Raw genomic sequence first — 18,320 nt, 5'->3', positions numbered from 1 at the left:
ATAAGCAAAAAGAAAAAAGCTGGAAGTGGCGCTGTAGCTCAAGTGGTAGAGCGCTAGCCTTGAGCTGAAGAGCTGAGGGACAGCGCCCAGGCCCATTCAAGCCCCACGACTGGACCCCCCCCCCAAAAAAAATACACTAAAATCTATTAAGCTACCTCTTAAAAATTTGAAACATCTAAGATACTGTACTTATATATATGTAGTGAGATCCTGAAATAGGAACATAAATGAGAAAAGATTAATACCTAAAAATAGGTAAGAAAAGCTGATAGATATTGATGATTGGATGTAGGAAGAGGTCCTGAGTCAAATCCTAGTATTGTCAAATTTTTTTACATATAATAAATAAATAGCATTAGTCTTATCATCTCTCAGGTTAATTTTTTCTTTTTTTTTTTGTCGGTCATGGGGCTTGAACTCTGGACCTGAGCACTGTCCCTGCGCTCTTCAGCTCAAGGCAAACGCTCTACCACTTGAGCTACAGTGCCACTTCCGGTTTTCTGGTGGTTTACTGGAGATAAGATTCTCACAGATGTTCCTGCCCAGGCTGGCTTTGAACCTCAATCCTCAGACCTCAGCCTGCTGAGTAGCTAGGATTACAGGCGTGAGCCACCGGCACCCAGCTAATTTTCTCATTTTCTATGGTTCTAATTTTATAGGCTTAGATATACAGAAACATAGTCTATATTTTTAGTTCTTCCTGATCCTGCAACCAGGCAGACATCAAGGGTCAGGCTTCAGTGACAGTTACAGTGTTATCATCCACAGAGGTTTTAACTAGCATTTAACACACCTTCTCAGTTGTCTCAAAAGTCCTATATCTCAAAAAACTTAAATCACATTGTATTTTCATAAAATATTCCACCTCTAGATTTTTCTAAATACAACCAATGACAGAAACTAGACTTTGCTTTGTTGTCCCCTCTTTCTACTTGCTCAGTAGCTCTCAACTTTGCTTTCCTACTTGTATTTATCTTTTCTATTCTCATTCATTATTTCAGAATTTTACTTCACATCTAAGCTAGTATAATACTGCCTCCTTATCCTTAGTTATCTCCTTATTCTTAGTTATCTCCTATATAGCTAACTCTATCTAAATACTGTTTTCACGAGTCAATTTTCTACTGAAATATATTCAAAAGCTCCCCACTTTCCCTGCCAGTAAAACTGATATAAAGCTTGTAGGCATTGCATTTATGGTCCTCTACAATCTGTCAGTTCTATTTCTTTAACAAAACATTTCATTCTATGTATAATAAATTCATACTACACACATGCTCACTCAAGCACATACATATACACTAAGGCTGAAGGTATGGTACAAGTGTTAGGCAAGTGCACTGCTCTGAATTCAAACCCTGACAGTGGATAAAAATCAAAGGAAAAAATTTAAAAATAAAAATAAACACCCACAAAATTATAATATGGAATACTTATTCTTCTATTAAGTAAGTCTATGTACTTTAGGATTCAGATTTAAAAGCAAAGGGATAAATGAAGAAAGGTCTTTCTAGAGGCATCTGACACTACCATATTCTCTTGCAATATCAATTCTTTTATTAACAAGAATTTTATATTAACAAGGTATGAATCTGAAGCAAAAAATTACCTGAGTTCTTAATCACTATTATTAAGAAGTTGTATAGAGAGAAATATTCAAAGAATAATACTACAGAGGTAACAATGCTCGCTATGAAATGTGCTCATTATCCTACTCACGTAACTGTAACCCCACTGTACAACATTTTTACAATTAAAAAAAAAAAGAATAATTCTACAGGAACATCTTTTTAAGGTATAGAACTACCAATACATTTTCTAAAATTAAGATAAAGGAAGTGACTGATTCATCCTCATTTATACACTACTTCACAGATGAATTCTGGAATTAAATAAATGCTACTATTTAGTGAGTTTTTTGCCATGTGCTAGTTATCTTCTCAATTAATCTGTGCTTCAGTTCTTACTACTTTTTTTTCTAATACTGAGAATCTAGGGCCTCAGGGCCATGTGCTTGTTAGGCAAGGTGTTGGATCACTTAAGCCATGCCTCAGCAGCCTTTATACTTTCATAAACCTCATTTCATATTTGAGAGCAATATATCACTAAAACTCTATTTCTGTGTTTCAGGATCTGCTGCTCTTTTGTGTTATGACTTACCTTTCTCTAAAAATAGTTCTTTTCTGTGCCTCACTGTAATACCCACTCTACTACATAGGAAAGATTGCTACTCTATCAAAAATGAAGTTTATATACATTTGCATACCACCCAACATATTTACTTATGAGTTTTTAAGGTAAATCTAGCTTCTACATATATATATATGTATGTATGCATATCTATGTATGTATCTATGTATGTATATCTATGTATGTATATATATATATGTATACATATGTATACATATGTATATATATACATGTATATAAACAAGGATCCTGTTTCTCTGGGTCTGACTTACTTAACATATTTTTTTACTTAACATATTTTTTTCCAAGTCTTTCCATTTCTTTACAAATGGCACAATACTATTCCTCTAATGGATGAGTCAACTTGCATTGTGTATATATGCCACATTTTCTTCATCCATTCATCCATCAAGAGGGAATCTGGACCGATTCCATACCCTGGTAATCAAAGTCCAGCAAACAACAGAAGCAAGTACTTGAAACAGATGAGGTGGGGTTAAGGGGAATAGGGCATATGAATGAAGAGAGGGAAAATACAGACAAGAATTCAATGTATATCCTACAAATTTAAGAAGAATAAGGCAAAGGGTGGATAGGGGAGGGATGGAGGGTGGATAGGGGAGGGATGGGTGAGAATGTTGAAAGGGGTCACATTGATCAAGACATACTGTACTCATAAACTGCTTTGTTAAATGGCAATTCCATTGTACAACTACTTATGACAGGAAAATGGCTTAAGACATTGTGGGAAATGTATAATAAAAAGTCTCCATTACTAAAATGTGTAAATATTAAAATATTCAGGAGGGAGAGGGAGCTGGAGACCAAACTCAGAGGCCTTGCACATCTAGGTTCAAGTGTTCTAACACTGAACCACATCCCTAGCCCTGAGAATAAGAAATTAAAAGAAATAATATATTAGCACCTTACACATAGAATGTGTCCCTTTATCTTTGAATTATTAAAATATCATTTCACATACAGATCACTGAATTACACAATTAAATATCGGGAAAATACAATAGTACTTTATTTTTAAAAGACATTGATACTCACAATAGACTGAAAATATTCAGGAGAGATTCCTTCCAATTCAAGGATTTTATCTTCAAGTTTTTTAATTCTCTGATAAATATCTCTTGGCACTGGACCACCTAAAGACATTAAAAAAAAACTTTGAAACACCAATGACTAATTCTTTCTTCTTGTAATTTTTTACTCTTATTCAACCATGCAAAAGCATTTATGCAAACAAATTAGAAATACTTAAGCAACTTAAGGTGAAACAGAATGGAATATTTTGTTAATAGTTTCACATGGTATGCCATGAGACAAATTAATACTTCCTCTTTTTTTTGCGGGGGGCGGGGGTCTGGTCGTGGGCCTGAACTCTGGGCCTGAGCACTGTCCCTCAGCTCTTCAGCTCAAGGCTAGCACTCTACCACTTGAGCCACAGCACCACTTCCGGCTTTTTTCTTTTTGCTTATGGGGTGCTGAGGAATCAAACCCAGGCCTCAGGCATGCAAGGCAAGCGCTCTACCACTGAGCCACCTTCCCAGCCCCAATACTTCCTCTTTCTTAATTTTACTTTGTATACTGCTAGTTTTGTGTTAAATTCATTTTACAAGGTAATGAATAGTTTCTGTATACAACACTTTGTATTTCTGATAGGCTATGGAAGTAACTTGGGGGGAAAAATGCATAGTGACAAGTGACAACTTAATTCAGTGGTTGCAGTATGTCCTAACACTATTTAATTCATATTTCTACCAACATGCAATCTTTTCTTTTTTTGTTGGTCCATGAGTCTTGAACTCTAGGCCTGGGTACATTGTCCCTGAGCTCTTTTTGCTCAAGGCTAGTGCTTTACCACTTGGAGCCTCAGTGACACTTTTGGTTGTTAACAGGAGATAAGAGTCTCATAAACTTTCCTTCCTGAGCTGGCTTTGAACTACAATCCTCAGATTTCAGGCTCCTGAGTAGCTAGGAGTACAGGGCATGAGCCACTGGAGCCTGGCCCATTATCTTTCCTTCTTTGAACAGAAGAATATTAAAAAGAGGCTTTCTAATAAATTCTGAATTAACAACCTTTTGGGGAAGAACAATAGTAAATAAAGATCACGCAAATTTCAAGTTCAAGAATATATTCTTAAGCTGGGTGCTGGTGGCTCACGCCTGTAATCCTAGCTACTCAGAAGACTGAGATCTGATGATCCCAGTACAAAGCCAGCCTGGGTAGGAAAGTCCATGAGACTCTTTAAATATCCAATAAACGGGCTGGGATGTAGCTCAGTGGCAAAGCGCTTGCCTAGCAAGTGCAATGTCCTGGGTTCGATCCCCAGTGCCAAAAAAGAAAAGACAAAAAAAAATACAGTTAAAAAAAAAGCCCAAACAATAAATATCCAATAAACCACTAGAAAACCTGAAGTGGCACTGTGGCTCAAGTGGTAGAGCACTCGCCTTGAGCTGAAAAGCTGAGGGATAGTGCCCAAGGCCAGAATTCAAGACCCACGACCGGCCAAAAAAAAAAGAATATATTCTTTCACTCTTACACCACCAATGCAATCATTCTAATCCTGACTACTACTATTAGCTCCCTGAATTACCACAACTTTGGATTGGTCTCCTGTTTCTGCCTTGCATCAAGGGTGTATTCAATTTGTTTAAATCTTTCAATTTCCACCTTATCATTTCACTCAAGTTACAAATGAAACCTTTATAATGGTCTATAAATCTGTACACTAGCCTACAAGGCCCTACATTCTCCCTATAGATTTCCAGTGACAGGTTTCTTTTGTTCTGTAACGCAATAAAGCACCATGATAGCTTTCGCAATTGTGGTTCCATTTACTTCCATAATTCCAAGTGTTACTTTGGCTAGTTTCAGGATTTAGCTCAAAAGTTACCTTTATCGCTAAGGCCTTCTCTGACATCATTTAAAAAATATCAGTTACTACTACTACTTTCCAATACTCAGCACTACCTATCTTCTTGATTTTCTTTATATCTTTTTTTTGGGGGGGGGAGGGAGGCCCGGTCGTGGGGCCTGAACTCTGGGCCTGGGCACTGTCCTTCAGCTCTTCAGCTCAAGGCTAGTATTCTACCACTTGAGCTACAGCGCCACTTCTGGCTTTTTTCTTTTTTTTTGCTTATGTGGTGCTGAGGAATTGAACCCAGGGCCTCATGCATGCAAGACAAGTGCTCTACCACTGAGCCACCTTCCAAGCCCCTCTTTATATCTTTACCAGCCAACATCTTGTTTATTTATCTCTCTATTCTAATTTAAGCTCCAGAAAGAGCTCTGTTTTTTTTTTTTTTTGAGTTCTGTTTTGTTCTATGGGCCATAAGACTACAATGATTGGCACAGAGCAAGCACTCAACATTTACTGGTTAAATCAATACACGATTAGACAATCACTATGCCATTAAAGAATATAACTTATTTCATCAATTTAAATTACATTTATAATTTTTACTTTTAAGCATAAAAACTCTAGGACTTTGTTGAGAATATATTCTTTATCTTAGGAACTTGACTGTGCTCCTGAATAAGGTAATTTGAGTTAACTTTTTTTTAAGTTGGCTTCTCATATCCCTTATACCTTTCAGAGCTAGTTCAAGTCACTAGGTCATGAGGCACTGCCTGACTATACAAGGATCCTTGTGCCTCTACCATATGCTTTGTATCTGCCCTTTAAAATTCTACATCATTATTAATCCTTCTCCGACCTATATTATAAAGTCTTTGAAGCCAGGGCCTCTAGCCATATCATCTCAGTGTTTCTTTTACTTTAAAATAGTGTTTGGTACATAGTAAGCATCCAACAGATATTTATCCAAAAGTTAACTACTTGACTATTTAACTGGTCATTTCTTTTATACAGTTGCATCTGGAATTCATTTCCTTTTGAGGGAGTGATTCTTAATGCCAATGCCTTACTTCTCTTAAAAACTTATCATTCCCTTATCTTCTACCTCCAGGTAGCAAATATCACAGCTAGGCTAGCTTTAAAATATCCTGAACAGTATTTTGATCTCCTGCAATTGGTTACAGACACTATTCCCCCTTTTAGAATACCTGGCTCTTGGAAAATTCTTACTAATACCTCAAGGGCTCAAACATCACTTCATGCCATCCTTTGACCTCTCCCAAGAGCTAAGGCTACTTCTATCTTCCTCTATATTGTGTACATATCTGAAAGTGGTAAAACAAACGGTTATACAATAAACATTTGGGTACCTGCTTTGCTCTAGGCATTGCACTAGCTACTAAGTATAATGAACTGGATGAGACCTTATTAGCTAGCAGAGAACATGGACATTAAATGAACAGAGGTATAACAACTCATTTAAAGGAATGCAGGAAGCAGCAGGTGCTATGAAACCATATAAAAAGGGGATCCACACCAGTTTAGGTTTGGCAAGGGAAGCCTGAGCACAAAGGCCATAGGGCACCAGATGATGTGAAGCCCGGAGAAATGCCTGAAAATATGGGAGTATCATATCTATAATTATAACTTCCTCTGACCCCAATATTCTTTCCCTTCTCTTGGTGGAGTTGCTTTTATCTTCAGCCACTTTTTTCAAGAATTTCATGTAACTTATTATTTATAGTGCCTGTCTACCCCAAACAGAATTTCTGTTCAGATGTAATCTTAGCATTTCAAGCAGTACAGTACTATTTGTTGCACAAATGTATAAATACTAAATTTGTGGCACGTAAAGGCCACAGAAAATCATTAATCTGTGTAGAAACAAAATTGGCTTCAAGGTTAAAAAGAAGCAACTTGGCCACAGAGTAAGGAATGAACTGAAAGAGAAAGTTCAGTGGCAAACAGAGTAGTTAATATCCTTCCAACAGTCTAAGGCAGAGACCTTAGTGGCTTCATCTATAATAGTCATGGAGATAGACCGAAGTGGGCAGATATGGAATGCATTTCAAAGTCAGAACCAGCATGACATGGTGACTAAATGGAGGAGACTAAGGCTTGACCTCCTTGATATTTGGGCTGGGCTTCCAGTTGTTACTTATATTCTTGGTAATGTTGCTTGAGTCCTCTAAACTTCATTTTCTTTATTTGTACAATTGTTAACAACACTAAAACCTTAAAAGGGTACTATTAAGCACTAAGTTGATATATACATAACACTTTCATAGTGACTGGCAGTTATGTTTAATAAGCATTAGTTCATTTTCCTATGGTATATATTTATTGATTTGCTTATCCTTACTGAGAGATCCTTGAGAAGTAGGACCACATGTATTACCACTCTATACCTGGTAGCAAGTGATAAGAGTCAAAGAGGATTCTAAGTTCTGAAATTGATCACAGGAAAAGACCACTTAAGTTTTCAGCTGTGACTTCAATAAACAGGCTAATAGGATCTATTTGGAATCTGTTACTTATTGACTAGCACTTTCTCAATTTTAGGAAAGTAGTTAAAATATGAAGAGAAAAAGCATAAATAAAAACTGAATTCCTTGAGATCAGTAACAGTATATTTTTTAAAATTTTAATTGTAAAGGTGAGGTACAAAGGGGTTACAGTTACATAAGTCAGGTAATGAGTACGTTTCTTTTTGAACAATGTCACCTCTTCCCTCATTTTCCCCCAGGTTTTTCCCTCACAACCACTCTCCTCCATAAGTTGTATAGTTCATTTTCAACATAAAGTCTAGTGAGTAACACCCTTTGTTCTACCCTTTCTGTGTACGCTTCCCAAATCAGACAAATTTACATAGAAAAGGTACAGAAATTAAAAACAATAACTAAAGGGAAAAAACAAAACACAAAAAATCTAGTTTCCATTTTTTGAAGTTCATTTCATAAGCATCACTTTATATGATCTTATGCACATAGCTATTGAGCCTTTGTGATCCTCCCCTAAGAATATCCTCCTTTTGTCTCACTGTGTGAATGTTTAGAATCCCGTTTTTTAATTTATTGTGTCTAAGTGTAATTTTTTGTTTTTTACCTTCCATTAGGTGTACTTCTAGATTTATAGGCACATTCTAATTATTACAAATGAGGGAAACCATGCAACCTATGTTTCTTTGGATCTGGCTTACTTTGCTTAACGTAATAATATTTTTTTCATATCTGTACCAATCAGACATAATGGATATCCAACAATAATTTGGAGATCAACTGAGTAAGGATTTCCTTAATCACTTGTAAATGTACACTATGGGTCTTAGCATACTCATTGCTTACCTGTGTGCAATCGCAAGTGAGCCTCAATATTCTGTAGTCGTTCTTCCACAGCCTGATTACCACAATCTCGAAACATGCTGGCAGGTTTATGACTGGACCCTTGGATTCCTTCAGGTCTAGTTTGTGGCCCATATGTATTCACAACTCTAGAAACTAAGTTAAGAAACTTTAAGCTGGTGTAAATTTACATTTCAAAAATAGGAAAAGAAATTCTAACAGTACTTTATATTCTTTTCATGAAGAAATCACAAACCCAAGGATGAGGAAAAGCACTATCTTTGTTTTAAAATAAACACAATTTAAGTGGTAAAGTTTTAACTTCTATTTTGCTAGTACTCTAGAATAAGCTTCTGCCAGTGACAAAGATAGTGTGTGGTAGGTACTTACCCTTTACGTGACTTTTAAATCCAGGGTAAGGGGTAAAAATGGCATCAGTTCTTGCACAACTATTTTCTAAGGAGAATTTAGATGAGTATTAGTTTAAATGTATTCTTAATTACAAATATATGAGATTTTGATAAACTTCTAGTAATTCATATTACTCATAAAAGAATATAATTTTAAATGGTAGTGATAATTAAATTACCATCATATACAAATTAGAACTGAGTAAATTTTATCTTCTACAATGAATCCATATCCCCTATTATTTTATTTTTTTGTTTTGTGTCCGGTCGTAGGGCCTGAACTCTGGGCCTGGGCACTGTCCCTCAGCTTTTCAGCTCAAGGCTAGTGCACTACCACTTGAGCCACAGTGCCACTTCCGGCTTTTTTTTTCTTTTTGCTTATGTGGTGCTGGGGAATCGAACCCAGGGCCTCATGCATGCAAGGCAAGCACTCTACTACTGAGCCACCTTCCCAGCCCTCCCCTATTATTTTAAATTGAATGTTCAGATTTACATACAGAAATCCATTAACATTAAGTAGTATAATTTCATACCTTTTTTTTTTTTTTTGTCAGTTATGGGGCCTGAACTCTGGGCCTGGCCACTATCCCTCAGCTCTTCAGATCAAGGATAGCGCTCTACCACTTGAGCCACAGCACCACTTCTGGCTCTTTTCTTTTTGCTTATATGGTTCTGAGGAATCGAACCCAGGGGCCTCATGCATGCAAGGCAAACACTCTACCACTGAGCCACCTTCCCAGCCCCAGTTTCTACTCTTTTTTCATACCATTTTTAATGAAAGCCAGTATTATTTAAAAAACCTCTTAGGCTTTTGGGGAAAATAATTTATATAATATATAGTACCATAGTTTAACTTTACATCATCATTAGAAACAGAACTCATTTTCACTGCAATCTTTGTACTAAAATATAAAATATTTTCCAAACTATTTACTTAAAATCCAGGATTTTTGACATTACTGACCAAGTTAGTAAATATCTAATAAAAAATGAACTGCATAGTTAACATATTTTACAACACATTAAAAAAGACCCTGAAATCTCAAGTACAACCATACTACAACACATTAAAAAAGACCCTGAAATCTCAAGTACAACCATACTTTCCCACTCTAGGATTTCCAATGTTCATTTAAAAAAAAATCCTAATAAAAAATGTTGCATATGACTGCTGGGTGCTGATGGCTCATACCTGTAATCTTGGCTACCCAGGAAACAGATCTGTAAATCAAAATTCAAAACTAGTGAGGGCAGAAAAGTTCATGAGACTCTTATCTCCAATTAGCCGCCAAAAAGCTGGAAGTGAAGCTGTAACTCAAGTGGTAGAGGACTAACCTTGAGCAAACAAGCTCAGGAATAGTACCCCGGACCTGAGTTCAAGCCCCAGGACTGACACACATGCAAAAAAAGAAAAAAAAAAGCCATACAGTCCTTTTTGTTTTGTTTTTTCTAAATGCAGTTTTAGGAAAGATATGTTGTGAAAATTTGTTCTAAAATTTCTCCAAGTAGAATAGTACATTCTTTAAATTAGATATGGAAGTTGAACTGTCTGGGGGCGGGAGGAGGCGGGAGGAGACTGCAAAAATGTCAAGATACTATTACATATTAATACAATTATGTCATATATTATACAATTTGTAGCAACACATACTAATGCTTGAAATAAAAATATCATTAATTGGCAATAAATAGCTGAAAAGTTCCTTTAACTGTTTTGTAAAGGAATGGTGAGTAAAAGAGGTACTGAAGAAAAATTCTTTTATTTAGAGAAGTTTTCCTTTATATATTTTGAGTTTCAACAGTCCATTGTCTATACTATGGTCAAACTGAGAGGTCTTCTAAGGAATACACTAACATACACCAACATTAAAATGTATTTCTTTTTATTGAAGTTTAATTGCTCTATTAGTAAGTTAAACTGAGTAAATAATTCCAAATCTAGTCATCTTTTACATCTTTAGATTAAATGTAGTCATTTTCTTTTGATTTGGAGAATCTCAAAGTATACTGAAAGGGTGGTGACCTCTCCATTCTTTTCCTACCCTTTCACTGGGCCAAGGGTTAAGTAAGAAGCTTTCATCCATTCCAGAACTATATTCCAAATATATACATTAACTGACCCATCAGTGAGGAATTCAGCACGGTGAACCTATGAGTGCTAGCCACTCTCCAGGGCAAATCTTGCTAGCACTGTTTGGAGCCAGTGAAGGACTGAATAGGCCAAGGAATCCTGCTGAGCATTTCAATTCTTGTCAATTTCTATCCCCTGGTGGTTTATAATAATAGAGTTAGCAGGGAGAACTGAGGAATAACATTAGTAACACATGTGCTTGCTCTTTCAACAAACCCTTTCTTGTAAGCTGCTTGCAGCTGGGTTGTGGTACCTGGGATTTTGCTACTGTTGTACCTGTTCTGCAAAGCTAAAGGGAAAATATACCAAATTTAGAGATACACATGTAAAAGTTAATAGAAAAATTCAGTGTAGGACTCAAACTGAGTCTGTATTATTTCATTAAAAAAATCATTGTATACTGTGATATGAGTCATTTCTAAGTTCATTTGACAGTTCTATATTCATAGTTAGCCAAGAGATAATCAGAAGTAACAAAAAAATGTTCATCCCAATTATGAATCCTTCTCCATAAGTTTTTCTTTTCTAAGGACTACTTGTCCTAAATATTACTAAAATTCCTGAACATGATGTAGTTCTACTCAATAGTTTGTATCCTGCAGCATACCTACAGCTCTGTAAATGTACTATACAATCAAATGAAGAGGGAAAGGGAAATGTGATGAATAGTAGCAATGTATATGAGAGAAAGGAAAAAAGCTTAAATCCTCATAGTCTTCATGACAAACTGGCTGAATTGTGACATAAAACATTTTATATAGCTCAGGAGTAGTAAGAAAACTGCTCCCTCTTGAGGAAAATTATTAACTTTACTAAGTTCACTTTATATTAACATAATTTCACAAGTTCATTTTCAAGCTTGAAATCTATATTGCTCTGTACCTTCATAATAATAAGACTGAACCACCTTATATTTATTTGTGTAACCAAAATGAAAACCAGTTTTGTAATACAGACTATTATTAAATACAAAGAAAATACACTACCTTAGTAATTGAACACCTGTGAAATAAACTGAATTGTGTTCTGAATGTCATTTAAAAAAAAAAGGAATAGAGCAACTGTAAAAATTGCTTTAAAAATGCTATGAGAGCTGGGCACTGGTGGCTCACACCTGTAATCCTAACCACTCAGTAGTCTGAGATCTGAGGATTGTAGTTCAAAGTCAGCCTGGGCAAGAAAGTCTGGGAGACCCTTATCTCCAATTAACCACTGAAAAAAAACTGAAAATAGAGCTGTGGCTCAAGTGGTAGAGTGCTAGCCTTGAACAAAAACAACTCAGGACAGTGCCCAGGCCCTGAGTTCAAGACACAGGTCCAGCACACACACATAAAAAATTGCTGTGAAAATTAACTGCTAAGTAGTTACCTTGATTACAATCAATAACATTGCAAAATTCCCTGACGTTGTTTTCATTTATTTCAGCTTGTTTTCTTTCAATAAATGCAGATATCCTTCTGTCAATCTACAAGCAAAAAGTATGTTTTACTGATATAAACAGAGTAGGGTTTTTAGAAAGTAATAACCCCACCCCCCTTCCCTCATACCACCAAAGGTCTTACTTCTGCTTTTCCAGCTTTTATTTGAACTACTTCTGGATCAAAATGGATCTGTGCCTTTTTCACATCTCCTAAATCACAATCTTTATGCTTTTCTTCCTCTTGTTGATCACCACTAGGAAATTTGGCATTTAGTTCATCCTTGTCCATAGTTTCTGTTTTTTCTATCTCTTCAACAGCAGCTGGCTTCTCCTCTTTAATCAGAGGTTGAAGTTTTTCTAAAAAAGGCTGAAAAGAACAAAACTGCATCTGCTAGGTTCAAACTACCAAAATTAATGATATACCTAATATACTTATAAACTTCCACTAGGTAAAAATTTTAATATAATTATTAAATATAAAAATTGGCACACAAGGATATACATAAGTCTAATCATATACAAGTACTTGCTAATTTCTGCTATTGTGATCATTACCATTTGCTATAAATTTGTTTATTTAAAAAAAAGAAAGAAAACCTAAGGAAATTTAAAAATTTCTTTGAGAAAATCATTCTGTCAGTCATCTTTTATTTTGTGCCAAATCAAAGCCTTCAGCCTCTGGCACCAATGCCACTTAATTAACATGTCATTCAAATGCCTTCTTAGAACACTAAGGCTTAGTATTTTTCCTCCTTAACAGGAGAGCCACAGCTCTCACTCAGCAAAGCCCTGCATTATCGCTGTATCACTGGAGATTCTCCACTTGAAACTGCAGTTGCCTAAAGTGAATGAGAGAGCTTGGACATGAAATATATAGGTGTTATGCTGAGTGAACACACTGGCCTTTCCTGACATGGCAGGCTATCTTCTTCTTGGGTCATGAGATTAAATTTTACAAAAGAAAATGAAACAGAAAAGAAAAAAAAAAGCTAACAAGATCCACGGCTGAAAACAGATACATGCTTATCACTATACAGAGGGGACAAAAATACCCTGTTGTACAATGTAAATTGTATTACTCATTTTACTTCAATTCCTCTCTCCCTCCTCCCAAGCCTCATTTCAATTCTATAGCTCTTTACTTTGCCCTTTATAAACAAGGTTAACTATTCTTTTAATGTGAAACACAGTTAATTTTTCCCTGGAAGTCACTGAATGCAAGATTGAAAATTAATGTCTATTCCATTAGTCAAAACACACCAACACTTACCAATGTTCCAATTTTTTCATACCTACAATTTTGCTTCCATTGTTAGCCATACCAAATACTCTCCTGAAACCCTGTAACATCTTCATCAGAATAAAGCCACCAGTACAGTTTGAGACTGCACATTTTATACTTTGATTAAAGATAAACTGCAACTGTAGCTGCAGATGTTCAACTGCAACAAACAATGCCATAAACTGTTCAGTTATTGAACTGGAATACTAAAAAATATAACAACTCATAAATTCAATTCAATATTGACTTCCAATATCAGAGATGAATTATTTCAAACTGTTAAAATAGTGACTGGCTACTTACTAAGATGAGACATTAATGTCACAGAAATTACTTTCTTTTTAAAAACTATGCTGAAACTGTTTAATTGCAATAGACACTCCAGGATGTGTCATGCTGGGATAATGCCACTTCTTGAACCACTGAAAGCACTCCATGAGCCTCCAAACTCACCCAAGGCATGGAATCATTATCATAGCATGACACACACCTGCCGTGTCTTATTGCTTAATTATAACCCACCATAGATGGAACTGTATTGAATTTTCAGTACAAGTCTAGAATTGAATAAAACTGCATTCATCCAGTCTCACTCACATTGGTCTATTGAATTATATTCCCTTAAACTGTCCTGATTACTACAGAAATTAACAGGTTTAGATTTAATCTAGGTCTAAGTAGCCTTTTATTAATAACAGTACTAATATGGTATTAAGATAGAACTGATGAATACTCAGATAATTTAATCGCAATCAATTTCTATTTTCAATATCAAGTTAACATTTCTAACAAGAAATTTACCTGTAAATGCAAAATGTGTTGCTCAAGCACACTAAAAAGCAATGTAGGTTGGAATGCTGAGAGGCTCTGGAGCTTGTTCCAATCGATTGTAATTTTCACCACATCATCTTTGAGGTTAAGCTTCAAAAGGGCAAACCAGCAACATCACAAAAATTACACGATTAAGCTGGGATTGTCACAAAAATAAGATTGTTTTGCAGTAACAAATGTCTATTTTGCTCTGTTATCAAGTTTTTAATGATAAAATGTTCTACTTAATTATCATCTTAAAAGGCTCAGAAGGTAGTTTCCATTTTAAAAAATAACATCTTGTTTGAATTCTATTTATATGTCTGTATAATGGGACCATCTTAGAGATTAGACTATTCATGAAAGATAAAAAGATGAAGACTTTTCAGATACTTCAGCATCTAAAAAAACCCTTTGGAAGGGGTCCAAAATAAGCTTGTCTTATTCAGAATTCTCTTACTTCCAACTCAAGGAATTAAACAGAAGCTGTACAACTGTTTTTAAAAAGTTCTAATATTTTTTCTTTGTTAAACATATGCACAAATAGAAACCTAAAATACTTCATTGTTGATTTACATTTTTATTGTTTCCAACTTCAATTTTTAGAAGAACTTAAAAATCAAGATTATTCATAGATATAAAGACCAGGGATAAATGGCAACTGGCTTATCTACTTCAAAAATTAAACTATTATTTAGTTATAGAAGTCTGAAGCTGAAAAACAGTAAAATAGAAACTGGATAGAATGTCCGGGCTTTTGGCTAAACAGTATTTTCTAGTAAGAGGTGAGGTCTTATTCATTAAAATTCCCTATCAGTTTTTAATTTATTAGAACAAAATCATATCCAGAAAACTACTAAGAATCTCACTATAAAATTAATACAAGATCGATGAAAATGTTAAGACAGCTTCCCTTTGTAATCATTTTTTGTGTAATATAAGGGTATATTCTATAATGGAATCAAGTACATTATATTTTAATTTTCAGGGAATAATTTATTAAAAACTAGTCATATTTTTTATAAAACTAAAACATGTTACATGAGTTCAAATACAGATCTTATTGTAATGATAAAACTAAAAGAAGAATCACTGCATATAAAATCAAATAGATTCCAGATCAACAATACTGAATAAATACTATGTGACAGAAATTTACTTCCTGAAATTTGCTGGAAGTATTTAAAGCCCATGTTTGACAGACATAAAGAAGGGAAATTTTTGTAGGCTTCATTGATAAAGATAAGTTTCTATCAATTTAATTGAGATTTCACATTAATGCATTAGCCCTAACGGGTATTACTCTAATGCCTATGTAATGTTGTTCGACAACTTTTGTGTGTCTAACTCATTATCATATTTTTACAGTCCTCCAAGAAATCTACAGTTACAGAAACTTTATGAATATGGTTTTGGGAAAGAGCAGACAAACCCAAACCAAAACAATACATCTCATTTTCTAGACAATATAACTTATAGAAAGTTAATCTTAATGCCTTGATCACAGTTTCATGTCAGCACAGTATAATTATGTAAGCTTTCAAATGCAATTAAGGATATCTTGTGTGTTAAGAAAACTACATGTCACAAAAAATGATGTCAATATGCCTAGTTATTCATTCAAAAATTCCCCATTAGTAATATGAATTGTATCCATTTTTACCCTGTGGATTTTGGTGGGGTAAATTAATTACTTGAGAATTTCTATAGAGTAAACACACACTTTGAGTAGGAACATTAAATAAATACAAAAACCCAAGTTAACAGTAAATCTTTAACTTCGTGAAACTGGGCCATTCAGTGGCAAGCAAAAAGGATAAAACTAGCAACTGCAATTTTAAGTTGATAACTTTTCAACATTCAATTTTTTGTTTTCTACTGAAGAGAGCTAGTAATACAACATTTAGGATGAATTTAAGACATATTACAATATACATTTTGATAATCCTTTTAAGCATGTTGTAAAAGGAAATACTCCCAGGTGGAGTATAGTTTGGCTTTCAAAATACATTTAACCAATACGTCTCAGAAATAATACCAAAATACTATCATTTAATTGATGAAATAATTTTATTTTTGACACTCTGTATAGAAAGTCGTTTCACTATGTCATTGAAAACTTACAAATAGTTAAACACCTGACAGGTAATGTAAGTAAAATTTAATCACTTTTCTAACTGAACTTTAAGAATTCCAATTGTTTAAATTTTTCTACGAGTTTAAAAATTTTAGTATGAAAAATACCCCAAATCTTTACATCATTTCTCAATGTAATTTTTTAAAGTCCTGTAAATAATAAGTGAACTGTTTTCCTTCTTGATGTTACAATATTAATAAACTTTAAGGCTCCAATATCCATGCTATAATGAAGTGCTGTTTTGAGCCTCTACTTAAAGGTATTGAGTCTTAAGCGAAATATTAATAACAATCAAGTCTCTAAACTTAACAAACAAAACATTTTTTTGCTAAGTCTTTGGTAAGCAACTGAGTTTGAAAGTTATCTTTTTGTTAATAATTGCTTTCTTACACAAAACTGTATGTGAAACATATAGTAAGTCACAACAAATATATGGGGACTTTAAGAGATTAAAACCACCAAAGGCTGGTAAAAGTAATTCTCACATTATCAGCCAAATTCCATTTTCATAATAATTGGCACAAATGCCTGGCTGCGTTCATTACCTTCACTAGTCCCAGCCCAAGAACAGACTAAGAAACGGCTCGTATTATATAAGAAAAAATATTTTTAAAACAAAACATACTTTACTCATTTAAAACTTGCTTTGATAATTTGCTGAAACCAATTTTATCAAGGGGTGTAAGGATCTTTTAAAAAAATGCCAATTAGCATCCGCCAAGCATGAACTCATCAACTTTAATGCCTTTTACTTTTCTCCCAGTCTTAGAGGGTAAGAGATGCACATTAACAGCCAGAAAAAAAAAAAAGGGTGGGGGGAAGGGGGAGAATCAGCAAATCAACAATGTCCAGAGGGAGCTTTTCCAAAAATTTCAGGCTGCAATGACCAACCAACTGGTCTGATGGATAAACTGGAGGGGGCTGGGGGGGGGGGACTCTAAGCACCAGTTGCCCCCTAACTCCTCAGGGCAGTTTTGGCGCCTCCGTGCTCCTTTCAGAGCCAGATTTCTCCGAGACCACGGCAGCCGGGGCCGAGCTACGCGGGTACGGCCACCATCCAGCGGCCTCCACGGCGGCCGGACACAGAGGGGCTCGGCTCCCCCACCCCGCGCCGCGGCCCACACCCGGAGCCCGCTCCGCGGCTCCCCGCCTCCCGGTCCACCCTGGCCGGCCCCCCTCGGGCCCCCTCCCGGCTCCCTTCCCCGCTCCCCCGGCCGCCCTCCCCCACACTCCCCACCCCCCTCCACCCCAGCCACCTCCAGCAATACAGGAGGAGGAGGGGCCGATGGGTTTCCCAAGCCCGGCCTTCCAGTCACCTGTCCAGCCAGCGTGTGCAGCGACCGAAAAATTTCACAGAGCACTTCTTGGGAGAGATGAGGGCTGCAACTTCGTTCCAGGTCCCTGTCACCGCTGCTGGGAAAACTAAGCTCCGCGGCAGCAGCCATGACACTTTCGCTGCCGCCCCCACCGCCGCTGCGGAGCGACGCGCCGAAGCTCAGCCCCGCCCTCTTCTACTTTCGTCGCTGTGCGATGACGTAAAAATCACCGCGTTTCAGAGATCCGTCTTCAGTCCTCACGCTCTCTCTCTTTAGGTGATTGACAAGCACGAGCACCAATCAGGGCAAAGTATCGCCTTGAGCTCAGAGAGCGGGAAATGACTAACGAGCACGAGGCTGTACCCTGTCTTTGCGATGGTGTTTGTGGATGTGGTTTGTTGGGATGTAGGGCC

At 36.1% G+C, this 18,320-nt stretch overlaps 1 protein-coding gene across 5 annotated transcripts in view; it reads right to left on the bottom strand.

Annotated features, from left to right (window-relative positions):
* Nucleotides 1-18,085, bottom strand: part of Mbip (MAP3K12 binding inhibitory protein 1) — a 22,975-nt gene extending 4,890 nt beyond the window's left edge. For 4 of the 5 annotated variants that reach the window (XR_001174910.1, XR_001174911.1, XM_013012327.1 and 1 more), the window contains exons 1-7: nucleotides 17,908-18,085; nucleotides 14,446-14,565; nucleotides 12,505-12,729; nucleotides 12,311-12,407; nucleotides 8,792-8,857; nucleotides 8,405-8,557; nucleotides 3,247-3,344 (exon numbers count right to left, since the gene is read on the bottom strand). Coding sequence is in view for 3 of the 5 variants with exons in the window: in XM_013012327.1 (XP_012867781.1) it covers nucleotides 3,247-3,344; nucleotides 8,405-8,557; nucleotides 8,792-8,857; nucleotides 12,311-12,407; nucleotides 12,505-12,729; nucleotides 14,446-14,565; nucleotides 17,908-18,036 (888 nt within the window). In the remaining 2 variants the exon portion in view is untranslated. The remainder of the gene's footprint in view (nucleotides 1-3,246; nucleotides 3,345-8,404; nucleotides 8,558-8,791; nucleotides 8,858-12,310; nucleotides 12,408-12,504; nucleotides 12,730-14,445; nucleotides 14,566-17,907) is intronic. The other variant, XM_013012329.1, reaches the window with a different exon arrangement.
* Between the last annotated feature and the right edge of the window lie 235 nt (nucleotides 18,086-18,320).

The sequence above is a fragment of the Dipodomys ordii genome, unplaced genomic scaffold, assembly GCF_000151885.1.
Source record: "Dipodomys ordii isolate 6190 unplaced genomic scaffold, Dord_2.0 Scaffold16, whole genome shotgun sequence".
In the NCBI taxonomy this organism is placed as follows: Eukaryota; Metazoa; Chordata; class Mammalia; order Rodentia; family Heteromyidae; genus Dipodomys; species Dipodomys ordii.
This window is presented reverse-complemented; position numbering and strand designations above follow the sequence as displayed.